This window comes from Bison bison, unplaced genomic scaffold (genome assembly GCF_000754665.1).
Source record: "Bison bison bison isolate TAMUID 2011002044 unplaced genomic scaffold, Bison_UMD1.0 scf7180017864341, whole genome shotgun sequence".
Taxonomy (NCBI): domain Eukaryota; kingdom Metazoa; phylum Chordata; class Mammalia; order Artiodactyla; family Bovidae; genus Bison; species Bison bison.
The window spans coordinates 4,991,208-5,018,333 of NW_011494913.1; the positions used below are offsets into that span (position 1 = coordinate 4,991,208).

A 27,126-nucleotide genomic window follows, 5' to 3' on the forward strand; every position below is an offset into this window, starting at 1 on the left:
AACGCAGAGCACAACAGAGAGACCTGGGCGGGCACCTGTCCAAGGAGCAGGGAGGGCTAGAGCTTAGCGGATTGCTGTGAACCGAGCAGTTGATCGGCAGAGGTGCATCCAAAGATGTGGAGCAGCGTCTGCCTTCTGGCCCTCGCCCTGCTCAGATTAATTCCAGATGCATCCGCCTCTGTAGCCCCACCCCGACCACTGTCACCTCCGCCGAGCCCGTCGGTCGCGCCGCATCTCTGCACACACTGCCCACTGCCCCTGGTGCCCTCCCCTCCATCCTCTCATGCCAGTTCCTACCAGGTTTCCAGGTCGGGCTCAGGACCTCTCGTCTGCAAGCTGGAGGGTTGAGCCACCCACTCCCTTCTCTGCTCCCCTGGTTCCTAGTGTTCAGGGGCCCCGCTCCCTAAGGATGAGGGCTAAGCATCCCCTGTGCCCCAAGCCTAGCCTGAGGCCTGGCCCAGACCGCCTCAGAATGTCTTCACTGAAAGACAGTCATGGGTGGACACTGCGGATGGCTTTAGCTCCACTGAGACCAAGCCTACCACCACACCGTGACCCTCCCACGCCCGCGGCAGCTGCACCCCCAGCACTGGACTGGGGACCCTGGGAGGTGGTGTTCCCCCGACCCCAGCAGGCACGGCCACGGGGCACACTCTAAGCCACTCTGGCCCCTGCTCATCCGCACCTGTGTGTCCTGGTTGTTGTGTAACACACATGCCCATGCTTGAGTTTAATGCTTTGCAGTTGTCCTCTTGAAACTTGTAACGATTGTATGTTTGAATGTGCATTTTCTAAATGACGTCCCATTATGCACAAAGAGCTTGGATCCACGGCGGCCCTGCCTGCCCACCTCTGGTAACGGGCTCTGGTAGCGGGCTCTGGTAACGGGCTTTGGCTGCAGCTTCTCTGTTCCCTGGTGACCCGGCCCCTTCCAGTTTCCTCCTCCCCCTCCCTACCCTGCGACCTCTGCCAACCTTCACTCAGGGCAGCTACCCGCTTATATATTCCAACATCTCTCCCCTCCTCCCCGGAGTGCTGGTTCAGGAAGGGTCCCAGTCAAACATCTCAGAGCAAGGCAGGCAGTGGCTGTACCCACAATGGACTAACACCACCAAAGCTCTTTCCTTGAGCCTCGGGCGGGACAGCCTGTCACTCACCCCCAGCCCAGGTCTGCCTGGGTTGAGCCAGCAGACCAAGGGGAGGGAGATTGACTTTTCCTCTTCAGAAAATAAATGCATAAGGCTGGAACACAGACTCCGTGTGAAAAGGAATATCTGTTTTTTTTTTCATATCAAGAGATCTGGGGTGTGGAGCATTGCCTGGCACCTACTAGATGCTTCAACAATATTTCCTGACTAAGTAGGATGATGAAGACAGAGCTCGTCTGGAAGGACAAGCAGGACTTGGTGAGAAGTCACGGAGGTTTCTTCCAAAAGGGGAAGAGGATGCTAAAGGATGGATGTCAAGTAGCAATGTGACTTGGCAAGGGCTGGTAGGCTCCTGGAGGAGAGGGTAAGCCCCTCAGAACTTGATCAGCCTCGGGTACTGCTCAGCTGGCCACTCACCACCCTTCAGCCCGGCCCAGTCTAACCCAGAGGTTACCACAATTGATCCAGGCAAATACAAGGTCACCGGGGCCTCTCCAGCCATCAGGACAAACTCCGGCCTGGAGAACTGAGGAAACAGGCAGAGTTACTCTCAGTAAAGAAGAGAAATCAAAGTCAAGTTCCATAGGGCTGGACTCCCAGCTTCAGAACTAAGCTTCTCCCATGGTTTCACCTCCTTCTACCCACTATCAGCCTTCCCTTCCCCAAAACCAGCAGGAAGCAAGTTCCAATCAGATGGGGTCAACTGCGCTGAGGCCCTAGCTAAGCTAGGCATCTCGGAGCAGATGTCTTAAACAGGTAGGTGTGGCTTTGGTGATGTTCTGGCTCTTCATTTGAGTGTCCACTTCATTTTAAGTGTCGTAATTCATGCATCACCATATAATCTCTTATATATCTCAAAATTATACAACACGTTGTGTGTATAAATATATGCACCAAGAGTTTTTGAAAACAAAAATACTTTGGGATTTAGATTCAAAGTAAACATTTCACCTTGTTCTGGATGTTGGGTCGGTAGTGTGCCTGAGTATTTATTCTCAGTATCACAGTACTTCATGTTCACAGCACACCTGTGACCCAGGAAATGCTTTGATGCCATTATTATTTATACCCAGCCATCATCCTGTGGGGTGCACATTCTCAGCCCCTTTGCAAGAAGCAGAGGTTCCAAAAGGTTAAGAAATTCACCCAAACTAACACCAGTGAATCACAGGATTGGGTGGGCCTTTTTCTTTAAGATTTTTTTTTAATGTGGATCATTTTTAAAGTCTTTATTGAATTTGTTACAATGTTGTTTCAGTTTTATGTTTTACTTTTTTGGCGACAAGGCATGTGGGATCTTAGCTCCCCAACCAGGGATCAAACCCACATCATTGGAAGGTAAAGTCTTAACCACTGGACCTCCAGGGAAGTCCCTAGGTGGGCCTTCTAATGTGTCCCCCAAGGGTACCCATCAGGACTCCTGTCTCAAGAGGCCAAAAGTGCAGCCCTGGGGTAATGCATGTCCTGAGAGAGTTGCTAGTATTATAGAAGCATTCAACCCCCATCCCTCCAAGCTCATGAGGACCTGAGAGTAGTCTTGGAGGGCAGCAGGGGCTGGAGCAGAATATGGCGCTCATTGCCACACAGGAGAGGATGTCCTGAGGCTATGCTGGGCTCCGCTCATCCCTAATTAGTTGAGCACATCAGGAAAATCTCTTCACAACAGAAAGACAAGCAGACAAAGCCTGCTGGGGGCTTCAGGGCCTGACATTCCCAAAGGGCTCCTGATGCTCAAACAGAAGGCCAGGCAGAGGCGGCCTCATCCGTGAACAGCCTGCTCTGGAGGGCTTGTCACAGATCCAGGGGTGCCTATCCCCATGGCCACTGTGGCCTTGTGTGGTTAGTTTTTCAGCTAATGTCAGTATCACACGTGGACGAAGGGGTGCTTTTCATCTAAACACTGAGAGCGGCTCTGACTGCTGGTGCCAGGGCTGTTTTGGGCAGAAGGTACAACCTGGGACCATGCCCGATCTCACCCTCCAGCCCGGGAGCTGGCCCCTCAGCAGAGACCAGACTGCCTGCCAGGAGTCTCGGGTCCCCGGAGCCATGAGCAGGGGCCCCCCGACATGGTCTCTCCTGTCAGCCTGGACTTCCCAGTGGGGCAAGCTGGCCTGCCACTCTTGAGCTCCAGCTCCCCACACCATCCAAACTCCCCTGCTCCTGTGCCAACCAGCCTGGAGAATCTCTCTCCCGAGCTATCCCACCCACTCCTTTGCTTCCACATGTCACCTGTTCAGAAGGCCCTTCCAAGCATGTTCAGCCCCGTCAGCTCTCTGACCACCTCCTTTGTTCTGTCCCCACCGCACATCAACAGCTGTGAACTTCCTGAACGGTGGGACCTGGTACCTTCAACCTGCTATCCTACAGAGTTTATAGCAAGGCCACTCCATAACACCTATTGCCCTGGATTGCCAGGTTGGAGGTTATTTCAGTCCAGCTCTGTAAGTCTCAGCCCGGGGAGGCTGGCCCTCAGCAGGATCCTGCCCATTTTCATTTGCTGTGTCAGCCGCACACGGCTCCTCTCTCACACCGCCTGTGGCAGTGCCCTTCGATCCTCTTTGCTCACCTTTCCCTTTCTTTGCAAAAAACCCCTTTGGGAAGGAGTTGCCGGCTGTGAGTTTTCCGGGAGAGCAGAAGCGGAGCTGAGCCGTCGGCCTTCCTGAAGGTCTGGGGGAACTTGAACTGGAAGGGCGCTGGCCAGCAGTCAGAGAAGAAGCAATAGTTAACAGTGGAAACAGCTTCCCTCTAGGCTGAACGGAGCCTAAATTCCTAACACGGAGTCAAAAGCTAAATAAATCATTGTTTTTAACACTGTGTTTTGTGGTTGTTTGTCGTGCAGCTCACGTAATGTAGACAGTCTCTATGTAACAGCACGCTGTTTCCAAACTGAGCCTAACTTGGTTCCTAGAGCACAGAGAACACTCTGACGGGACAACTGCCATCAGGTCCCTCGTCACCCCGAACCCAAATCTGCTTAAATGTGGCTTCCTCACCTGCCACTGGAACAGGGTCGGGTTGTCCTTGAAAAGCAAGAGACTTCTCATTAATAATCAAAAAGCCCCGGTGGCTCAGACGGTAAAGCATTTGCCTACAATGCCGGAGACCCGGGTTCCATCCCTGGGTCGGGAAGATACTCTAGAGAAGGAAATGGCAAGCCACTCCAGTACTCTTGCCTGGAAAATTGCATGGACCGAGGGTCGCAAAGAGTTGGACACGACTGAGCGACTTCACTTTCCCTTTTCTCATTAATAATCAAAAAGAGAAGAAGCAGGGTTCAGCCGCTCCCATGCCAATACCCAACCCCAAGCTCACAGCTCTGTGCCTACCTGTTCACAGCGAGGCTACAGCGACCGCGTGCTGAGGTGTTCAGTCCGGGCTCCAGGGAGCTCTGGGTCTCTGTGCTTCTCTCTGAAACTAACCAGACATCATAGTGAAAGGCGCCAGTAGAAGCAAATAGCACAGTTTTCTTGCATTAAGCAACTTAGGGTACGGATATCAGCGTCACGACTTCATAGCCGTGCGATGTTGACAAAGTTGCTTGAACTTTCTGTTTCCTCATGCAAAAACGCAAACAGAAATAGCAGTCACAGCCGGTGGGGGGAGTTTGGGAGAGATAAAGGCTAACAAGAAAGAGCACTTTGTTTTAGGGACGACAGACAGCAGCATCATTTTCTTTTTCGAATCCCACATTCAGTTGAAAAGTAGAGAACAGGAGAAGATTGGAAGATTATTCTAAACGCCACTCTTCCAACACACTTAGAGCAACAATAAAAACAATCTTTACAAATTGCTTCTCCTTTCATTCCGCCTAGAAATCAATTAAAGGAAAAAATTTTCTTTCATGATGTTTGCTTAAATTTGTTTTTATCAACTCGGACAGTTAAAACTCAATATAAAAAGAGTCTACGTTGGCTATAAATAACTCAGCTAAATTATATCTCCAAGTGAAGCTTTCCTCAGGACACCGGAGGAGTCCTAAGCTCAGTCCCTTCTCTTCAGGGGCAACCTGGAAGAATGGGGCTTGCCTGGGCTTTCTCTGAGCCCACAGCATGGACGTCAGGCCATGAAACAACAAAAGGAGCAGGAAACGATACAGTGGATATCATCGGCCTACCCAGAGAAGGCTCAGGGTGCTGCACCCACCTCTGCAGCGATGCGCACACCCCAGAGCCCACGCCGCCTGGCTCTCACAGCTCGCTTGATGCAGCCTGTTCCTGAGCAGGTGGCTTCTGTCTCGCTGCCCAGAGGAGCTCTCCTCCACGGCCCTCCTCTCCACCTGACGGCCAAGTGCATCACACATCCACATCCCAAGGTCAAGAGGGAACACTTACATAAAGACATACAGCCTGGCTGTCAGTTTGAGTCAATGTGGAAGAGTCTGTCCTTCACACTGGGAGTCCAGCAAGGAGTACAGTAGCCACCAGGGCGGGCTCACCCACACGCTTGCCCACCAACCACACACTCGCCCCCACCCCCCAAAACCTGCCCACTCACGCACACCTGTGCCTTGGCTCACATGCCCCCACCACAGGCCAGGGTCTCCCTGATGATCGCCCTGTGCTTCCAGGACTCAGAGCTACATCGTCTCCACCTCTAAGCCTCTCCACCTCTGGCCTCTCCATAACCGCTGATACGAACGTCTTCTCATCAGCTCCCTCAGCACTTTGCTCACATCTGCCTCTATCACACCACATTCCAACAAACTCACTTGCTTGTCTGCCGCCTGCGACCTCACTGTGTGCTTCACACACCCCTGTAACTCACCTAGCTCGGTGCCCCGTTAGAGCTGAGTAAGTGATCAAAATCACTTCACAGTGTTCTGGTGACGATGCTGAGCGTCATCACAGTGTCCGTCAGGGCACAATGGCACACTGATGGAAGGCAGGCTCTAGTGTTTTTCAAATAAAAGAGCCCCTCCTTCGCCACTGAATCCTGCGGCTCAGTGGACAGGAGTAACGTGTTTACACCCCAAGAGAGAAGTTCAAGACAGGAGGACAGGTTGGGAGAGGCAGTTTTTGACTCTCTGTGGGCAGCTTCCCCAGCTGCTCCCTGCTCTCCACCCACATGGCTCCTTGTTAGTCTTGGTCTCAATTCTCCAACACGCCCCCTACTAAAAGGGCAGCGCTGCACAGCTGGCACCTCACTTGCCCCACCTGAGTCCCAGCTCTGACCTGGCCTCAAGGGGAACCAAAGCTGGTCCGATTCCTGCTCTGGAGCTACCCGTGACACCAGGCTGAGGCCGTCTCCACCTGAGACCACCACCTTACTCAGCTTGACCCACCCACACATCCTTCCATCACTCCCTCTCCTAGGAGCACCTCCCCAATAACTGACTTGCACAAAAATGCCCTGACTTTGCTTCAGGGTCACCCAGCCTAAGCCAAATGCTTAGTATGTGCCAGACCCCTCGTTAGGTGCTGGAGAACACACAAAGGGTGCAACCACACAGCGTGGCAAGCAGAGCAGGGAGACAACCACAGCAAGGGGACCCCCTGCAGGCATAAGATGGCAGAGGAGACGGAGGGACCAGGGCCCACGTGGCACAGGCAGGGAAGGCTTCTCACGTCAGGCCTAGATTTGAATTTTGACAAGAGAGCTAACTCATGGGTCATAAATATAATCATTTTAATGCAAAGAGGCTCTTTTAAAGATCGCAGAGGTCTTGGCCACATTAGAAATCTAGGCTCCCCCAAAGGTCTTCACCAGCGCTGCCCAACAGAACTGCAATAACAGGAAAGTTCTGGATCCTCCCTGTCCAGCATGGCCCTCACCAGCTGCAAGTGGCTAATGAGCACTGAAGTGTGGTAGGTGTGACTGAGGAATTGAATGTTGTATTTCCTTCTGATGAACTATAACTTAGCTCATTTGAATTTTAACAGCTGCACATGGCCAGGGAAAGGCCCCAAGGTTGAAAAGCACAGCTCCACACTGACCTCAGAGATGGTGCCCAGGACCGAGCCGACTAGCTGTCTGACGTGGAGATTGGCAGAAGTTGGGTGGACAGCTGCTTCTTCCCAATGAATCTGACAAGCTTCCAGGACAGACTGCAGCGGCAGCCTCCTGCCAGGCTGGTCTTCGCACATGGTCAGCAAGATGGAGTGCAGGGGTTGGCAAAGCTGCAGGGGCTGGAGAGCGGGGCAGCCCTGTGAGAGGCTGACAGAGCTGCAGCCACGGAGGGCGATGTCCGGTCAGGCATGCCCGGGGACCAGCAAGAACGGATGTTCTCATTAACTAGACAGATGCCCACTCCTTCTGCGTGGCTTGGGGGGGACACAGCCTACTTCACCGAGACCACAAAATGCAGAGCAATTATCTCTGCACCAGCTGTGTGCGGTTTGCCGCTCTCTAATCTGGAACGCCCTTTGGTGCTTGGGGAGCCCAAACACATGCTTAAAATCCCTACGAAAAACAGGTGCTTGACAAACTGGATTTCTGCCTATGCAAGGACCCAGATCAAACCAGGATCAGCCTTTAACTCACATTCACTTGGGCAGCCTATCATTTTCTCAGATTATTTAGGTGGTGCTTACTGGGTCTTTCCCCTAGTATGTGAGCTCCAAGACCATGAGCACTGTGGCTTTTTCTCTTTGGAATCACCAGTGGTAAGCATAAAGTAATAATTGTTGATTGAACTTCATGTCACATGAACTCATCAGGCAAAAGGAAAAGTGGATATTTTATTAAACACTTTCCTCATGCGTTTAAGTGGCCACCATTTGTATGGAAAGGGTGCCAAGTTCAGACTCACAATCAGATGTTTTTCTAACGCTCATCCACACTGCAAGTCATTTTTCAGATGAAGGCTGTTCTAGCATTTCCTGCCATGGGGCATCAGCTGTGAATTTCTGTCTTCACATGGTTGCAGACTGCTGAGTCCTACACTCATACAGCACATCCGAGGGCCTCTAACATGCCTAAACTGCACAGCTGCTTGAGATACAGGGTGGGAGACAGTCCCTGTCTTCAAGAGGTTCAAACTCTAATGGAGAAGATGGTCACTAAGAGACAAGCACAGTGCAGGGAGACAAGGGCTTTGATGTTGGGAAGTACAAGACAAGGTCATAACACAGAGGAAGGCACTCAGCCCATCCTGGGGAGGGAGGAGGGAGATGGGGAAGCAACTTGAACTAAACATCAAAAAGCACACTCGGATTGATTGGGAGAAAGGCGGGAGGTGAGCCACAGATGGAGGACGCAGTGGGGGCAAAGGCTGGCACGTGTCTGGAAGGAAGGGGACCATGGGCAGAACCAGGCCCAGGGCAAAAGGACAATGCCCTTGTTCAAATGGCTCAGAACTTTAATGCAGAGCATTAAATCAAGTGTGGGGCCCTTGCAAGTGCAGTGTGCTATTATGTAGGCCACACACTCTGTGCTGAGGAGTGAAGTGCAACCCCCTGGGGAGTGGAGAGCTGTGAATAATTCCACAGAAGAGGAAGGTGGCCAGGTCTCTGGGAGCACCGGAAGCACTAGAATGTTGAACTGGAGAAGACAGGGGTGAGATGGAAAAAAGGAAGGGAGGAAGGAAGAGAGAAGCCAAACAGACTAGACAGAGTTCTCCAACGTGTGTTCCCATCACACTCGTTTCCACAAAATAGTCATAGTGTCAGAGGAGTATTTACACACACAAGCAGACACGAACGCATTCAGATGAGTATTTACACGTACAAGCAGACACGCACGCATTCTGCGGTCAAAATTTTTATAAAATGCTATGATAAGCTTAAAAGTTTCTGCACTTTAAGCCTTCTCAGAGTCTCTAATAAACTACTCTGGTAAATCTTCAAGAAGAAGACATTGTAGGGAACATTTTCCCAGATGGATTAAGCACAGAACCCTTTTTCATGGAAGCATATCACTTCAGTAAGGGCTGCTTTAAGACCTTTTCTATAAATCGGTATCTTCCGCATCTATAAAATTCTCTAGCTTCCTACTTCCCCTGGACTAGAGTGGCATATAAGCCTTATCTTGCTCGCCAATCCCAAATTGTGGCTGCCTGGAGTGCCATGTCGAGTAGGATTCTGAGGTTCTTTCTGGATTCAGCAGAAGCAGTTCTTTAAAATCAATTGGCAATCCTTCCTAGAACCCAGGAGGACAGAGTGATGGTGCATAGCTCAACAGATGTGGTCCCTGCCCTGGGGAAATAGACTAAATAAATCCAAAGACATCACCTGGCAAGACTTTGAGAATCCTGTTCACAGACCTGATTTGGTGGAACGTGAAACCCTGCTGACCAGTAGAGAGTCATTCCCAAAGAATAGACATGCATCTATCCAAGAAAAAAAGCACATGATTAGATTTGTCATTTCTGTTATTCCATGGTCCTGTAAATGAAATATAATCTATTTTCATGTGTGGCAGACATTGTTGGCTGCCTAGCCTAACAACCATCTGCAACTCCTTTAAATATTGCTGCATCTTACTCTAGAGACTAAAAGTCTCAGTGACCATGACACTCATTTTTTGTGAAAGACATGAAGTAGGGGAATTCTGAAAAAGTTTGTTCTTTACTGTCAACAGGAACATGTGCATCTGGTCCCATTCTTTCCCCCCTTGTTTCTGTCTTGAACACTGATGTGATACATGGAATCGTGGCAGCCACCATGTGACCATGAAGCAACAAGCATAAAGCCAAATAGTCAACAGCGAAGGAGGATAGAATGAAAATATACAGCTTTAGTAAATGATGACATTCACTAAAGCTGATGACCAATCTCTTGACTTCTTGTTACATAAATAACTCATCTGTGGTTCCTGCCACTATATTTTAGGCTTTTTTGTTTCTTGTAGCCAAAACTGTCTCTACATGACATACTATGACTCAGCCTGATTAAGAAGCATCATATGTTGTCAGAAAGCAGCATGGTATAACATCTCCATGGAAAAACAAAAATCACCACTGATTTGACATCCAGAAATAATCGATGCAGACATTTATTTTTAGAACCTTGGGCATGTGTGTGTGTGTGTGTATACACAACTAAGATCACATACATGTAAATATATATACATATAATATAAATTATAATATATATAGTTAATTACTTTTCAAGTCATTAAGCTTCTACAGTTTCATTGTAATGCTGTCTTGTTTCATCTCCTCTCTCGCTGGACATTTAGTTTGTTTCCAGTTTATCCCTAATGTCAACAATACAGATAAACATTGGTGCAGCTACATCAATCTTTACTCAAGCCTTGGGATACATTCTATTTGAGGATTTGTTGGGTCCTTTTAGGGTTTTTGCTACCTGCTGCAAGACCACTTACCTATAGTTCTTCCAGCACTTCTTTTTGAGTATTTATAATAAGCTGATTGATTAGGTAATATTACCCCCACTTTACAGATACAGAACCTGGGGCTCAGAGAAGTTGACTTGTTCTCACCTAAGAGCTAATAAATTACTGGCAAGACAGCCTGGGAATTTTTAAAAAATCATTTAAAATTCATTAAAACATTTGTTAAATCCATTCTGCTTCAGTACTCCTTGGGGCTGAGCTGGGAGCTGGGGATGACCTGGGACCAGGCCCTTCCCAGAGCACAGGCCCAAGATGCTGCAGAGACAACATGCGCCTTACCTGAGATGCACCAAGCTGCTCATCATCGCTCTGTCCTTGTAGCAGTTCAGGGGCCTTGAAAGGAGCTGCCTCTATATGGGAAACATGGTCTTGGAAGGAAAGACTTCCGGTCGCAGAAAGCAAGACTGACCAGGGGCAGACCACATAGTTCGAGGAATCTGAAACCAAGGCAGTGATGGGGGTGTAGAGACAGGGCCACCATCTGGAGCACCATCTGTGGGAGTGTGCCCAGCAGGTGTCTTCCAAAACCCTCTCTGAGATGAACTGTAAGCAAGACCCAGGGAGTGGAAGGAATTCAGCCCTGACACGTGCAGGCACAGGAGCATGTGTCACAAAATGTGGCTGGAGCAGTGGCTGGGAAACTAGTAAGCACATCCAAGTTCACAGGTGGCCCAAGAGTCTCAAGGCAAAAGGTAAAGAGCGATCAAATCGACTTGGAAATTAGCACAAGTCTTATTTCTCTGGAGTCAATTTAGAAACCAAGGCAGCTGGTCTTCTGAACATACTCTAGCTGTTCATTAAAGCCTCCAGGGCAGGGAAGACGAGTGAAGACTAGGAGCAAGATGTAGCGGTAAGTACAGGTGCACAGCCCCCCTTCATACAGCACAGCCAGGGTCCTCACCCTGATTGCGTATGTGTGATCTCCCACATGGGGAAACTCCACCGCGGGCTGGCAGGAGTGTGAGCACTGAGTGTTACCACTCAAGTGTGTGTCCCAGTTATCAGTTCAGTGCCTGGAAACTGCAAATCCACGTTTCAATACCTGCTCTCTCCTTTGACTGCAAGAGTTCTCGCTTTCACTGCGAGAGTAATGTACAGCTTTCTCAGTAGAGGGCGCTGGAGAGACATTAAGGGAGGCGGGCTCTCTTGCTGTTTCTTTGGGGTTAGCGGTGTGTGCATGAAGAATGACGCTCTGCTCCTGCACACGCCCTGGACTCTGGGTCCCTAGGCCACCCCTCGGCCTGACCTTGTGAAGTGATCGCTTCGCAACCCTATCTCCAGAGACAGCAGGTTCCGGGCCTCCTGCAGGCATTAGCTCCTGGAGCTGTGGCTCATCTCTGCCTGCCCACATCCAGGGGGTCACCCTGCCCCCGTAGGCGATGCCTGTACCGTGAGTGTCCCGTGGCTGCAGACACCCATAGCCAGGTAGAGCAGAGAACTTCTCCATCATCGTGGTCTGCAAGCACAGCTCCTCCAGCAGATCTGAACCCCAACTTGGAGAGGGGGCTTCCCTTCAAAGTCTGTCCCTCACTGGGTATGCCCTCAGTCCTGGGAGACCATGTCAAGCTTTCTCATATCTGACGGTTACTCCTCTATCTTAGTTTAACAATTCTTCATATTAACCTCCCCTGTTTAGACCACTGAGTGTGTGGGTTCTATCTACTAACGGTTGCAACATCTGGCAGGGGATGATGTGGGAATGCCAGCCATCCCGGTGATTGCCCCCTGCCTCCTGTCTCTGATTCTGCCCAGGCTGCCCAGGTATTGGGAGAGCCCCATAGAGCTCCCAGCCTCTCTGTCCCTAAACACCATGTCTGGAAAGGCTACCGTACCAAGGCAAAAAGACTTTCTTCCAACTCTGTGGCATTCCATGGGTCCAAGAGACAGGGCAGCCCTCCCAGAGCAGCTTCATGGGAGTGGGGTAGGGGTGTCCCGTGCCTGCTCAGTCTAATCAGCCTGTCACCTAGGACTGATGACACACCAGTAAGCTGTGTGGGAAGCTTTACATTCAACTCCCTGTGACTCAGCTGCCCCAGACACACTCTCTTACCATCACAGAGGTCCTCCAAGAGCCGCTCAGCTGCCAGGGACAGGAGGGACCAGATGTCCTCCTCAGATAGAGCTTCACCCCGGACCTGGAGGGCACTGGCCAGAGTCACAGAGGCCGGGCTCATACCTGCAAAGACACACATGTGGCAGAGCCCTGGCATCGTCCAGGAGCATATGTGGCCATGCCAGCCTGTGCGGAGTCCAGCCCCTCTGCAGCACAGCCCCATGTTTTGCCACGTGTCCCCAGGGCTGGGCGCAGGGCCAGGCACACAGGAGAAGCTAAAGAAATGTTCACTGGGAGGCTGGCTGGCTTTGGCGGGTTCTCAGTGAATGAGCACTTCAGTAAATAAATAAACTCCCAATTAAGGGTTAAGTCAATAAATGAATGAATGAACAAACCATGAGAATGGCTCCCGCTGAGCTGGGCATGCGCTGTCACAGAGAGCTTCCTGCTGGGGACTGTCTCTCGCCTGCTCCACTCTCTGTCTGGGAAAGTGGGTTAACAACCTTTTTTGCCTCCAGTACGTGATTCATGTCTGCTCCTCGCTGGCTGCCACATGCAGAGTTGGATTTGGCTCCAGCAGCAGCCCTGTCTCTAACGATCACTAGCACCTGCCCAAAGGGCGAGAATCACTAGAAAGAATACTAAGCCCTGTGTTTTGAAAAGGTGCAGACTCACAAGAAGGCACGGGCCTGATTTGCTGGAGGAGGAGGTAAGGAAGGAGGCTCTCCTCTTCCCTCTCTCCTTAAATATACTCCTTTAAAGCTGACATTTAAATGTCTGTCCCCCTGACAAAGCTGCCACCCACTAATCTCCAACGTGGAGAGCCCCAGGTGCCGTGGCAGTGGGAAGAGGCCAGGCAGGCTTTCCCTAATCCATTTACGTCACTGATCTCCTCCACAGCTGAGCTCGGAGGGCGGATGTGCAGAGTTGGGGGTGGGGTGGGGAGCACATTATGGCCCCGCCATCCCTCTATCCAACATGCTAATCCAAGCTCTCCACTTGCCAGCTGCTCAGCTCTCTACATATGCCTCTAAGACCAGCTTCCTGCAGCCTCAGGAATAGAGATGGTTTCCCAGAAGAAAGTCTGGCTTGTCCATCTATCTATCCCCTGGGGCGAGAAGGGCACTGCAGCGGGACCTAGACGCTTTCTGTACGTGATGTTATTTATCACAAGGAATCTGTGAAGAGGAACTGTTGATCCCATTTACAGGCAGGAAAACAATCCAAGGGAACCCAAGAAAAAAATGATGGAATCAAAGCTGAAGTCCAGGCCCTCTCTTGTCTTTCTTTTCTTTTTTCTTCCTCCGACTTCTTTCACACTTTTCTTAGGACTCATGGACTAGACATTCCCACTGTGCCACATTTTTCTAAATCTTTATAACCACAATGAAAGGCTGCTTAGTAAAGGAAAACCAATGAGACAAGATATTGATTCTCAAATAGGCAACGAGACCTCTGAATATCAAAATCAAATATCTCACACAAATATCAAATACGGTTTTTTCAAGTTATTTTATGACTAGAAGAAAATTGCATTAAATGTATAGAAAGGCTGCAGTAATTAATTAATATCATCTTTTCAATATGGTAATTGAATGGAGGAAGGGCAGACTTTTCAACAAATAGTACTGGATCCATCATGAAAAAAACTCACACATTATACAAAAATTAACACTAAGTGGATTATAGATTAATGTAGAACATCAAACTGTATGTTTTTAGAAAAAATACAGATAATATTTGGATCTAGGACTAGGCAGTGGGCTCTTAAACTTGATACCAAAAGCACAAGCAATAAAAGAAGAAATCGATACACTGGACCTCATCAAAATTCAAAGCTTTTGCCCTCAGAACAGTGTTGTTAAGAGAATGAAAAGACAAGCTAAAGACTGGGTGGAAATATTTGAAATACGTGTGAGGTGGTGAATGTCGCCATGTCTGTTTTTCACTAGATATACCCTGTGGCAAAATTCTAATATCACCTTTTGAATAGCTGCAATTGAGCAGAAGAACAATATTTTGCCCATCACAGGTTTTTGTTCAGGGTTTTAAAATAAGGAGGCTGAAAGTGGGGAATTAGTGATTATTGCACATAATGTAGATGACACTTTCCAACCCACGTGAATAGGAGGAGCTAAATATATATGCTGTGTGTATCCACATTTGCAATTTACTACAAACCAAGCAGAGACAAATGAAAAATGCACACACTATGCAAAAGAGGGTAAGACAGGGACTTTCCTGGTCATCTGATAGTTGAGAATCCACCTTCCAATGGAGGGGATGTGGGTTCAGTCCCTGGCCAGGGAACCATGATCCCATATGCCACAGAGCAACTAAGCTCATGCTGCAACTAGCAAAGACCCAGTGCAGCCAAAATAAAAGTAAATACATTAAAAAAAAATTAAATGGGGATAGGATAGTGCCTAGCACAAATAGGCACTATATGCATAAGTATTAACTTTTAGGATCATTACTGGGCAGCACCAACCCAATATTCATAGGGAATTAATACACTGTATGGAAATATTATTAAAGTTATTATAGTTATAGATGTTCTTAGATCCTAACAATTCTATATTAAACAAACCAACACATTGAAATTTTCCAATGTGTTAGCTGGCTGTCCCAATAGCCAGCCAAGAGGGTTTAGGCATCGTTGAATGAGATTTCTGCTCCTATTTTAATTTTGGAGCTTCCCTGACAGCTCAATTGGTAAAGAATCCACTTGCAATGCAGGAGACCCCGGTTCAATTCCTGGGTCAGGAAGATCCACTGGAGAAGGGATAGGCTACCCATTCCGGTATTCTTGGACTTCCCTCGTGGCTCAGCTGGTAAAGAATCTACCTGCAATGTGGGAGACCTGGGTTAGCTCCCTGGGTTGGGAAGATCCCCTGGAAAAGGGAAAGGCTACCCACTCCAGTATTCTGGCCTGGAGAATTCCATGGATGGAAATGTATTTACCATCCTGTCTGAAAGTAAATTTGTTCACGTGGTAGGTTTGCCCTAAAAATTCATATGTTGTGTCTCCCGCAGAAGGAACACAGCACCCGCTATAGTCTTACAAAGGGCTTAAACCTGAGTCAGGTCAGGTCTCTGTATCTGACTGCCGTCTTATGACCTTTAGAGGGTAAAGAAGATATTGAGCTACACAGAGAGTATGCCATCACAAAATCCATACTTGGGAAGCTGGGTCAGTCAAACTATCTGGGTTCTTCAGTAAATAAATTATGTAAAAAAGAAGGAAAAAAATAAGGCAGAGAGGAAGGGAGAAAAAGAAAGGAGAAGATGAGGTAATGGAGTGGCAAAGTTAAAAACCTCCACAATCCCTCTCCTCCATAAAAGCAGTGAAGAAACACGCAGCCTCGTAGACACCGTGAGGGTCAAAGCATAGTTGTAAGCTCTTTCAAAGCCCCATAACCAGAGAGTTGTCATTATCTGACCCGTCTGACAGTTCTTTGGAAAGCCCCTCTCACGATGTTTGCTTTTACTTAACCCAATTCAGAGTTTGCCCCATGCAAGCAGACTTTTCCCAGGGGACATTTGTCAAAAAGAGTCAACAACAATTGTTTAACGTTGTACCTGCTGGAGGTAGCAATAACAGTTGGGCAAACAGCAAGCTAATTAAAAAAAGTCTTGAAGAAACTGGGAAGACTTCTCTGACATTTCAATGGCTAAGAATCCATGCTTTCACCATACGGGGTGTGGGTTCCATCCCTGATCAGGGAACTAAGATCCTGCATACCATGCCGTGCCACCAAAAAAAAAAAAAAAAAATTCTAAAACTGGGAAATGCAGTGACCTTATTTATCTTTGAAAAGCTGCAAAATATCTTTAGAGGCTAAAGGTCACATGTGTAGATAGGGCTGTGTACATGGCCAAGGTTGTAAAACATGAAAAGGCCCTAAACACTCACCTCTGGCTGACCATGAGACTCTGAGCAAGTCTAAAGTGAGCTAAGGCAGAGTGTCTATGCCTGACTGAGTGTTGAAGGCACGTTCTCACATCAAACAAAGCCCTTCAGTGAAGACTGGGAGAATTGTTGGTTACGAGCCCTTAGAGAAATCCTTGTCCAGTCATTAGGTACCCTCTAAATTAACTGAGTGGAGACTTCAGCGGCCACACAGAACAAAGAGTAGAGACTTAGAAAGTTAATTCAGGAAAGTAAATAAGCTAAACGGCATACGGGCTATGAAACAGTCATCGTCAGCCTTTCGCCAGCATGCTGTGATGCCTCTGGGCTTTTCTCCAAGTTTTTCTAAGTGGTCTGGTGGGCGAGTCCATGCTACTGCTGTATCATGGACTAAAGAGGGGGCTGTTAACTGCAAAAAGGATGGAGGGATCCAGCCATACACATAAGCCTAGTCCCCCTGTCAGTGAGGATGCTTGGAGAAAGTGTCTAGCCAATGAGCATGCCCTAATGGGGGAGTTCCATGGCTGCACCCTCGTCTCTCAAGCAGCTTGCTAAATCTCACCTCCACTGCCTGAGTCCTCTGTATCCACTCCATTCTCTGAAGACTTCTGTGGTCATGTAATAACCTAAAAGTCTCTTTTTCCACCTGAAACCCCGTTGCCCGTTCAGAAGTCTCCTAGGGCTCCCTTCCATAAGTTCTCATGCTGTAATGCATCTCTCCTGCTGCCTTCCAGCAGCCTCACACTGGGTCTAGCTTGGCACAGAAGCGCCATCCATGACTTTGCTCTTTAGTGCTTCTTCTGCCCCCTCACATGGGTGGCGGCAGCCCTGAGCTTCATCTGTGATGTTGTTCCCACACCCTTGCCTCAGCCATCCCTTTACTTAACAAATGTTTATATATTATAAGCCCTGGCGACAAATATAATAGTAGGTCCGATAGAACATCCTACCCTCATGAGGCTTATATCCTAGGGAGGACGGGGTTGGGTGGAGGGAGCAGTCAATGAATAAGTAAACAGATAAAATTATTCCACAGAGAGAAGACTAGACAGAACAAATAGATAAGGGGATGCTCTACAGCATGCCTTTGGTGTGGGACACCTGCTGTTCAGTCACTGAGTCGTGTCCAATTCTTTGTGACCCCGTACATGGCAGCACTCCAGGCTTCCCTGTCCTTCACCATCTCTCTGAACTTGCTCAAACTCGTGTCCATTGAATCGGTGATGCCATCCAACCATCTCACCCTCTGTTGTCCACTTCTCCTCCTGTCTTCAATCTTTCCCGGCATCAGGGTCTTTTCCAATGAGTCAGCTCTTAGCATCAGGTGGCCAAAGTATTGGAGCTTCAGCTTTAGCATCAGTCCTTCCAATGAATAGTCAGGGCTGATTTCCTTTAGGATGGACTGGTTTGATTTCCTTGCTGTCCAAGGGACTCTCAAAAGTCTTTTCCAGCACCACAGTTCAAAATTGTCAGTATTTATTTAATAGCTTGCAGCAGAAATGCAACCCAAGCTGCTGAGTATGGAGCGGAGCTGAGGGAGCGACAGTGCCTGGGGGCTAGAGTGTAACACCTTATCTTCTTGAAGCCCCCACGCAGAGATGGCTTTTCTCAAGGGCAAGGCTCACATCTGCCTCCCACCCCCTCAGGAAGAATCATGTCCGAGTCACCTAGACAGCTGCTGAGTGACAGTCACCAGTGCCAGCTGGCGGATCAAGGCAGCTACCTGAGGGTGTGCCTTGCTAATTTGTTGCCATGATATTTTACAGTGTTTATAAAGTGCTGGCTTCTAAGGAACTAAGGATCTCTACTAATCTTAATGACAGACTGACTGTGTAATGGCTTTTGAGCTATGGGATTTTAATCACGTTCCAGTATCCTGGGTTCATTTCCCTCCCCTCCCTCACCCTCTGCCAAGGCACCAATGATGATCTCTGGCCTTGAAACATGTGTAGTTGGTATCATTCACAACCCTCTGCAATGCCCTAGAAGACACCCCTGTATTGGGACAGAACTTGGACCAAGGTGTCTGGAGTTTCAAAAACTACAGCCTAGGAATAGAGGGCATAAATGTGGAAGTGAGGGCAGCAGAGGAGACCTGTCCAGTGGGGACAAAGCACAGCCTCTGGTCTCACGGGGACAAGCCAGTGGGGGAATACACCCTCCAGGAAACTCTCCTTGTTACTTCAGATTCCTGGTTCCCCCTAACTTCCTCAGCATTCTTTCTCCTTCTCACTGTCCCTGAAATGCTGTCCTTTATGACTCTATCTCAGATCCTCTAATAGTTTCCTGTGGCTGTAACGATAAGTTACTACAAACTTGGTGGTCTGTAGAAATTATTATCTCAGAGAAACCAGTTTCATGGGGCTAATACCAGTGTGGGCAGGGCCACACTCCCCCTAGAGGCTCTCAGGGAGAATCTGCTCCTTGTCTCTTCCGGTGTCTGTGGCTGCCAGCATTCTTTGGCTTGTGGCCACATCACCCCAGTCTCTGTCTCTGTAGTCACCTCACCATCTCCTCTTCTGTCTGTTTTGAATTTCCCTTTGCTTGACTCTTAAAAGGACATATGGGATTAGGGTCCACCTGGATAATCCAGAAAAACCTTCCCATCTCAACACCCTTCAACTTCATCACATCTGCAGAGTCTTTTTGCCTTGTCAGGTAATATTCACAGGTTCCACAGACCAGGATGTGGATAATTGGGGGATTGTGGGTGGAGGGAAGCATTATTCAGCCTACTATAGGTTTTTTCATGCAACACTTTCTATCTGTTGGCTAAAAACAGACTTGAGTTCGGGGAGGTTGAATCCCCAGCCAGGATATTGTGCTATGTGAGCTTGGGCACAGAGCACATGTGTGGCTTCGCTGAGCCTCAGTTTTGTCATCGGGGTAACAGGGTTAATCATGGCAGCTCCCTCATGCAACTGTTGGGGAGATTCTACCAAAGTGCTCTGTATGCAAAAAGTGCTGAACCCATCTTATTTCCCTTCTCTTTTCATCTCTGCTCCAACCACCCAGAGAGGAATTTTAAGCATCAGGGCTGCTGAGCAGCTTCCAACTATGAGAGTTTTAAGCTATGGTGTTAATTGTTTCCATCTGTCTGCCAGGATTGAGGCACTATAAACTTCCCATTTTCAACCTTCACAAAAAGCCTAAAATATCTCAGTGTCCCCAAAATGACACCCCAGGGAGGGACCAGAGAAGGATGCGGGGCTCCCAAAGAATCAAAGCTTTCAGAATGATCCTTGTTTCTCTCCTCCCCTTGTTCCATGTGTCTCCCTTCATTCCTCTTCCTTTGAATGCTCATTAAAAACTATCTACCTGCATTCAGGCCAAAATCTGAGCAAAACTTTACAGAAGGCAAATGCCAGCTTCCCCTTCAGGAGGAAAAGACAGATTCTGCTTCATCTGGGCTCTGTTTAAAGAGGTAAAGGTCAGGGTTCTTAACCTTCCAGAAGTCTCCCAAAGTGAGCTAACCTGACCTCACAGACCCTGGCCTCCTCCCTGATCTAAATACTGGCTGCAGCACCCACGCAGTATGACCATGAATACGTTGATTCTCAAAATCTTGTTCCCCTTATCCATGAAAGGAAGATGATGCTTCCCACCTTACAAGGTGGCTGTGAGAAACAGAACAAACAAGTGGAAAAAGCCAACCAGCAGGTGGCCTACCTTTTCCAGCGCTCCGAGGTAGAGTCTTGCCTTTCTAGACAAGAGAATGGATATCGATGTCCAGAAAAACTTCCAGAGCGTCTTACAGTAGTGGTACACCCATCTTCCACTTTACATACCATTTCCCCAGTATCTGCCACATTCACATGTTATCTGTCTTAATGAGACAAGTGTTTTGGTTTTGGTTTTGTGTTTTTTAACTTCATAATGTTTGTTTTATACTCCCTTCCCTGTTGGCTCAGATGGTAAAGAATCTGCCTGCAATGCAGGAGACCCCGGTTCGATCCCTGGGTCAGGAAGATGGAGAAGGGCATGGCAACCCATTCCGGTATTCCTGCCTGGAGAATTCCATGGACAGAGGAGCCTGGTGGGCTACAGTCCATTGGGTCACAAAGAGTCGGACATGACTAAACGACTAACACTTTTGTTCTCCAGGAAATGTTTCCAACCCAGGAATCAAATCCTATTTCCTGCATTGCAGGCAGATTCTTGTACCATCTGAGCCATCATGGAAGCCCCATTTTAGAAAGAAAATGTATAATATACTTAAAAGAAGTGAAACATTAGTATTATTGGACATAGAAGGTAATTATAACTAATTTTTTAAATCATTGAATGCTTGCTAGATAATATTGCCTTCCAAATTCTCTGAGCCCAAGGCTTGATCTTTCACGGTAAAAGGAGCAGTTTGTTCAGGAAATGTGAAAGGCCTTTCATTCTGAACAGACTCTCTTCTTGACAGAATCTGAAGAATCAAAGTGAAATGTCAAAAACATAATTCAACGTTATTAACGCAGCTTGTGTTCCACCTCTGCTCTTTGCTCCTGTGTATCCTTTTGGACTCTCGGTTACCCTTTTATACAGCCTCAGGGCCAGTTATGATGCAATCTGTACTCAGAGGACACCAATTTTAAATACTTAAATCTGAGAAGATGTAGATACTTAAATCACCTTCTCAGTGTTGGTATTCTGCCAGTTGCTGAGTACACCTATTCCGATTACGTATTTCGAAACTGGGTAAAGATGCACAGGATGCATTAGGGCACCGCGTCCACCAAACACTCTCACAGCAACAGCCAGATTAGTACTGACTGAGTAGCTGGGTAATACAGCCAGCCAAGTTGACACATCATAGAGTAACCATACACCCATGATTAACATATTGTGTGCTGTGCTTAGTCCTTCAGTCACGTCCACAACTTTGTGACCCCATGGACAGAGGAGCCTGGCAGGCTACAGTCCATGGAGATTCTCCAAGCAAGAATATTGGAGTGGGTTGCCATACCCTCCTTCAGGGGATCTTCCCAACTCAGGGATCCTACCCAAGTCTCCTGCATTGCAGGTGGATTCTTTAACATCAGAGCCATCAGGGAAGGCAGATCAACATATTAAATACTCCTAAAAAGTTAACTCTGTTTTCAAAATTAGTTAAGTAAATTCCTTTGAACATTTGAACTGCATTTTAAACTTTAATACTTTTAATTAGGCCAAAGTAAATTTATAAACTTATCAGTCCAAGTCTTATATATATACATATATATATATATATCTCTCTCTCCTATAAATGTAATGAATGTAGGTAGAATATCAAATAAAACAAGTTTTCTTAAACATTTCATATTTTTTTGCTGCTGATGCAATTGATATTATGTTTATAATTTCAAATTCTAGTCATCAAAGAGCAGTTGACAATTTTTGAATTGTGTCTCCCTTAAATTTCCACATGTAAACACCATATATAAACTTAACTAGTTACATTCGTATAATTTCATATTAAACCAAGGTTGTTGAGTGTTCTCTTATACATCATATTTTCTTAGATATTTCAAATATCTTAAATATATAAATATATTTCTTCATGATTACAAGGCTTATCCCTAACACAACATTACAAATATTAGTGCTCTTTGTCTTTCCAAATGTTTTTTTACTTCCCCAGTGAAGGCTGCTAGGTCTAAATATTTAATTTATGTATGAGTTATAGACAGAACACGTGTCGAGGTTTCGCAGAATAACTGGCTGAACTTTTAGCTTTGGGGCTTTTTTATTCTACAACACAACCTCTTAAAACTGGAAGTGAACACTTTTTCATGGTGTTTGTTGCATCAGTTGGATTCCTCACTGGCTCATTCTGACTCTTATTAAGTGCTTTATCATCCAAGTTACACCATTAAAACACTATGCTATCTTTATAAAGCTTTCTTATCTATCTCCTGTATCTACTTTATCACTACTAAACCACTTCTCCACAGTGTTTTAACTTCCTACAGGTGGCTGAGAATACTCACAGCCCACCCCTGTCCTAACAGGCCTGTGCTTCTCAGGGCACATCACTGCCATGCAAAGTGAAAGCAAAGAGAATGAGAAGACCCCACGTGACCACAGTCACGTGTTTGAACTCAGCCCTTATGGCACTTCGGCACTTTTTTTGGAAAGTGCCTTCTTCTATTTATTTGGAAATTGTTTACATTCTATGACAATTTCACAGCATATGAAAGAAAATTTGGCTTTGGTGGACTCTCTCTCATAATCAGCTCACTGAATAGAAGAAGAAAGCTCAAGACTAGAGTTTCTGTCCACAGAAATGCAGTGCCTTTAATAGTCACAGTTACATATTCCAAAGAAAGGACAAATCGTGCTATGATAAGTAAGTGGTTGTATTAACACCATTCCTCTGCCCTTGGCACCTCCCTGTGAGCATTGCCTTCCTGGCTGAGAGCTCGATGTAGCTGAACAGGAAAGAGGGTCAATGACAATAACTTACTCTTGTCCTCCAGACCACAGATTAACAATAATAATAAAGACTACACATATCAACCCTGTAGCAAGAATTATAAACAGACATGCACACATAAATATTTACCAATAAGTAACTACTCACATGTATTGGGTGCATGGTCAGTTGCATCTAACTCTTTGCAACCCCATGGACTGTAGCCTGCCAGGCTCTACTGTCTATATTTTCCAGGCAAAAATACTGCAGTGGGTTGCCATTTCCTTCTCTGGGGGATCTTCCCAACCCAGGGATCAAACCCACGTCTCCTGCATCTCTTGCATTGGCAGGCAGATTCTTTACCACTGAACCACCTGGGAAGCCCTATACATACATGTTCATGCATTTATAATTTCATTTAACCCACCTAGAAACCCCCTATAAGGTAGTTATTAATATCAACATTTTTTCCTATTAGGAATCCAAAGCTCAGAACTGAAGTAACATGCTTAAATGCTCACAGTTGGTACATGAAAAAAAAAAATTTAAATCAGGTCATTGAAGTCTAGTTAATGATATGCATGTTGAAGTGTTTAATGTCTGCAACTTTCTTCAAAATGCATCAAAAAATAAGAAGAATTGATGGATTATAGAAGGAAGATTGGAGAAGGCAATGGCAACCCACTCCAGTACTCTTGCTTGGAAAATACCATGGACGGAGGGGCCTGGTGGGATGCAGTCCATGGGGTCGCTAGGAGTCGGACACGACTGAGCGACTTTACTTTATTTTTTCTTTTTTTTTTCATGCATTGGAGAAGGAAATGGCAACCCACTCCAGTGTTCTTGCCTGGAGAATCCCAGGGATAGGGGAGCCTGGTGGGCTGCTATCTATGGGGTCACACAGAGTCGGACATGACTGAAGCAACTTAGCAGCAGCAGCAGCAGCAGCAGAAGGAAGATTAAAGGACTATCCAATATCAAACCAACCCCCCACCAAAATAACTGAAAATACTGGTTAACGGTTTTAAAATATATTTGAAGACATCAAAGAACTAATGGTACAATAAGGACTTGAGAATGGCAAAAATTAAAAATAATTCCCAGAATTGGTGAGAATGTTGGTTTACTGGAAGCTGGTACAATCACATTAGAATATTTATTTTAATGATCTACTAAATAAATACATGAGCTATGACCTTCTGATACTTATCTGAAATATATGTGTGTGTACCAAATGGTGTGTACAAGCACGTCCATGGCAGCACTATTTATAATAACCCCAAATGGAAACTATAGAGTTAGCCATCAACTATACAGTGGGTCAAATGTCACCTCTAACAATAAAATACTAGGCAGCAAAGAAAATAAACTATTTCTATAGCATACACCATGGAGAAGGAAATGGCAGCCCACTCCAGTGTTCCTGCCTGGAGAATCCCATGGACAGAGGAGCCTGGTGGGCTATAGTCCATGGGGTCGCAAAGAGTCAGATACAATTAAAGCAACTTAGCATCATAGCATACAACAACATGGATAAGTATCATAGATATATTTAAAGGAAATAATCTGAGTGAAAAATAATACAAGATTCTATTTACATAAAGTTCACAAAGTAGTCTAAGTGTTAGAAGTCAAAATTATGGTTATTTTTAGGGAGACGAGCATACTGACTTGAAAGAAAAACAAAGGAAGGGGGAATCCTGAAGTACTGTTAATGTCCCCTGCTGATCAGGATGGTGGTTACATGTGTGTGCTTACAGTACGTTATGTTTTAATTAAAAGTTATTAATTTCCAATATTCTGGGAGGTGGGTCATAGAGGATCCTGCTGTGATGTATGTCAGAGAGTGTTTTGCCCATATTCTCCTCTAGGAGTTTTATAGTTTCTGGTCTTACATTTAGATCTTTAATCCATTTTGAGTTTATTTTTGTGTATGGTGTTAGAAAGCGTTCTAGTTTCAATCTTTTGCAAGTGGTTGTCCAGTTTTCCCAGCACCACTTGTTAAAGAGATTGTCTTTAATCCATTGTATAGTCTTGTCTCCTTTGTCAAAGATAAGTTGTCCATAGGTGCGTGGATTTATCTCTGGGCTTTCTATTTTGTTCCATTGATCTATATTTCTGTCTTTGTGCTAGTACCATACTGTCTTGATAACTGTGGCTTTGTAGTAGAGCCTGAAGTCAGGCAGGTTGATTCCTCCAGTTCCATTCTTCTTTCTCAAGATTGCTTTGGCTATTCAAGGTTTTTTGTATTTCCATACAAATTGTGAAATTATTTGTTCTAGCTCTGTGAAGAATACCGTTGGTAGCTTGATAGGGATTGCATTGAATCTATAGATTGCTTTGGGTAGTATACTCATTTTCACTATATTGATTCTTCCAATCCATGAACATGGTATATTTCTCCATCTATTAGTGTCCTTTTTGATTTCTTTCACCAGTGTTTTATAGTTTTCTATATATAGGTCTTTAGTTTCTTTAGGTAGATATATTCCTAAGTATTTTATTCTTTTCGTTGCAATGGTGAATGGAATTGTTTCCTTAATTTCTCTTTCTATTTTCTCCTTATTAGTGTATAGGAATGCAAGGCATTTCTGTGTGTTGATTTTATATCCTGCAACTTTACTATATTCATTGATTAGTTCTAGTAATTTTCTGGTGGAGTCTTTAGGGTTTTCTATGTAGAGGATCCTGTCATCTACAAACAGTGAGAGTTTTACGTCTTTTCCAATTTGGATTCCTTTTATTTCTTTTTCTGCTCTGATTGCTGTGGCCAAAACTTCCAAAACTATGTTGGATAGTAATGGTGAAAGTGGGCACCCTTGTCTTGTTTCTGACTTTAGAGGAAATGCTTTCAATTTTTCACCATTGAGGATAATGTTTGCTGTGGGTTTGTCATATATGGCTTTTATTATGTTGAGGTATGTTCCTTCTATTCCTGCTTTCTGGAGAGTTTTTATCATAAATGGATGTTGAATTTTGTCAAAGGCTTTCTCTGCATCTATTGAGATAATCATATGGCTTTTATTTTTCAATTTGTTAATGTGGTGTATTACATTGATTGATTTGTGGATATTGAAGAATCCTTGCATCCCTGGTATAAAGCCCATTTGGTCATGGTGTATGATCTTTTTAATGTGTTGTTGAATTCTGATTGCTATAATTTTGTTAAGGATTTTTGCATCTATGTTCATCAGTCATACTGGCCTGTAGTTTTCTTTTTTTGTGGCATCTTTGTCAGGTTTTGGTATTAGGGTATAGAATGAGTTTGGAAGTTTACCTTCCTCTGCAATTTTCTGGAAGAGTTTGAGTAGGATAGGTGTTAGCTCTTCTCTAAATTTTTGGTAGAATTCAGCTGTGAAGCCATCTGGACCTGGGCTTTTGTTTGCTGGAAGATTTCTGCTTACAGTTTCAATTTCCATGCTTGTGTTGGGTCTGTTAAGATTTTCTATTTCTTCCTGGTCCAGTTTTGGAAAGTTGTACTTTACTAAGAATTTGTCCATTTCTTCCACGTTGTCCATTTTATTGGCATATAATTGCTGATAGTAGTCTCTTATGATCCTTTGTATTTCTGTGTTGTCTGTTGTGATCTCTCCATTTTCATTTCTAATTTTACTGATTTGATTTTTCTCCCTTTGTTTCTTGATGAGTCTGGCTAATGGTTTGTCAATTTTATTTATCCTTTCAAAGAACCAGCTTTTGGCTTTGTTGATTTTTGCTATGGTCTCTTTTGTTTCTTTTGCATTTATTTCTGCCCTAATTTTTAAGATTTCTTTCCTTCTACTAACCCTGGGGTTCTTCATTTCTTCCTTTTCTAGTTGCTTTAGGTGTAGAGTTAGGTTATTTATTTGACTTTTTTCTTGTTTCTTGAGGTATGCCTGTATTGCTATGAACTTTCCCCTTAGGACTGCTTTTACTGTGTCCCACAGGTTTTGAGTTGTTGTGTTTTCATTTTCATTCATTTCTATGAAAATTTTGATTTATTTTCGCAGCACTGTTTATAATAGCCAGGACATGGAAGCAACCTAGATGTCCATCAGCAGATGAATGGATAAGAAAGCTGTGGTACATATACACAATGGAGTATTACTCAGCCATTAAAAAGAATACATTTGAATCAGTTCTAATGAGGTGGATGAAACTGGAGCGTATTATACAGAGTGAAGTAAGCCAGAAAGAAAAACACCAATACAGTATACTAATGCATATATATGGAATTTAGAAAGATGGTAACAATAACCTTGTATATGAGACAGCAAAAGAGACACTGATGTACAGAACAGTCTTTTGGACTCTGTGGGAGAGGGAGAGGGTGGGATGATTTGGGGGAATGGCGTAA

General features: G+C 45.7%; 1 protein-coding gene across 1 annotated transcript in view; it reads right to left on the reverse strand.

The window, feature by feature from the left end:
- FRMPD2 (FERM and PDZ domain containing 2) overlaps positions 1 to 27,126 on the reverse strand; it is a 95,610-nt gene that overhangs the window by 50,924 nt on the left and 17,560 nt on the right. The window contains exons 2-9 of the mRNA XM_010854407.1: positions 12,493 to 12,618; positions 10,722 to 10,879; positions 9,349 to 9,414; positions 7,082 to 7,273; positions 5,292 to 5,424; positions 4,475 to 4,562; positions 3,715 to 3,841; positions 1,603 to 1,674 (exon numbers count right to left, since the gene is read on the reverse strand). Of these exons, the coding sequence (XP_010852709.1) occupies positions 1,603 to 1,674; positions 3,715 to 3,841; positions 4,475 to 4,562; positions 5,292 to 5,424; positions 7,082 to 7,273; positions 9,349 to 9,414; positions 10,722 to 10,879; positions 12,493 to 12,616 (960 nt within the window). The 5' untranslated portion in view covers positions 12,617 to 12,618. The remainder of the gene's footprint in view (positions 1 to 1,602; positions 1,675 to 3,714; positions 3,842 to 4,474; positions 4,563 to 5,291; positions 5,425 to 7,081; positions 7,274 to 9,348; positions 9,415 to 10,721; positions 10,880 to 12,492; positions 12,619 to 27,126) is intronic.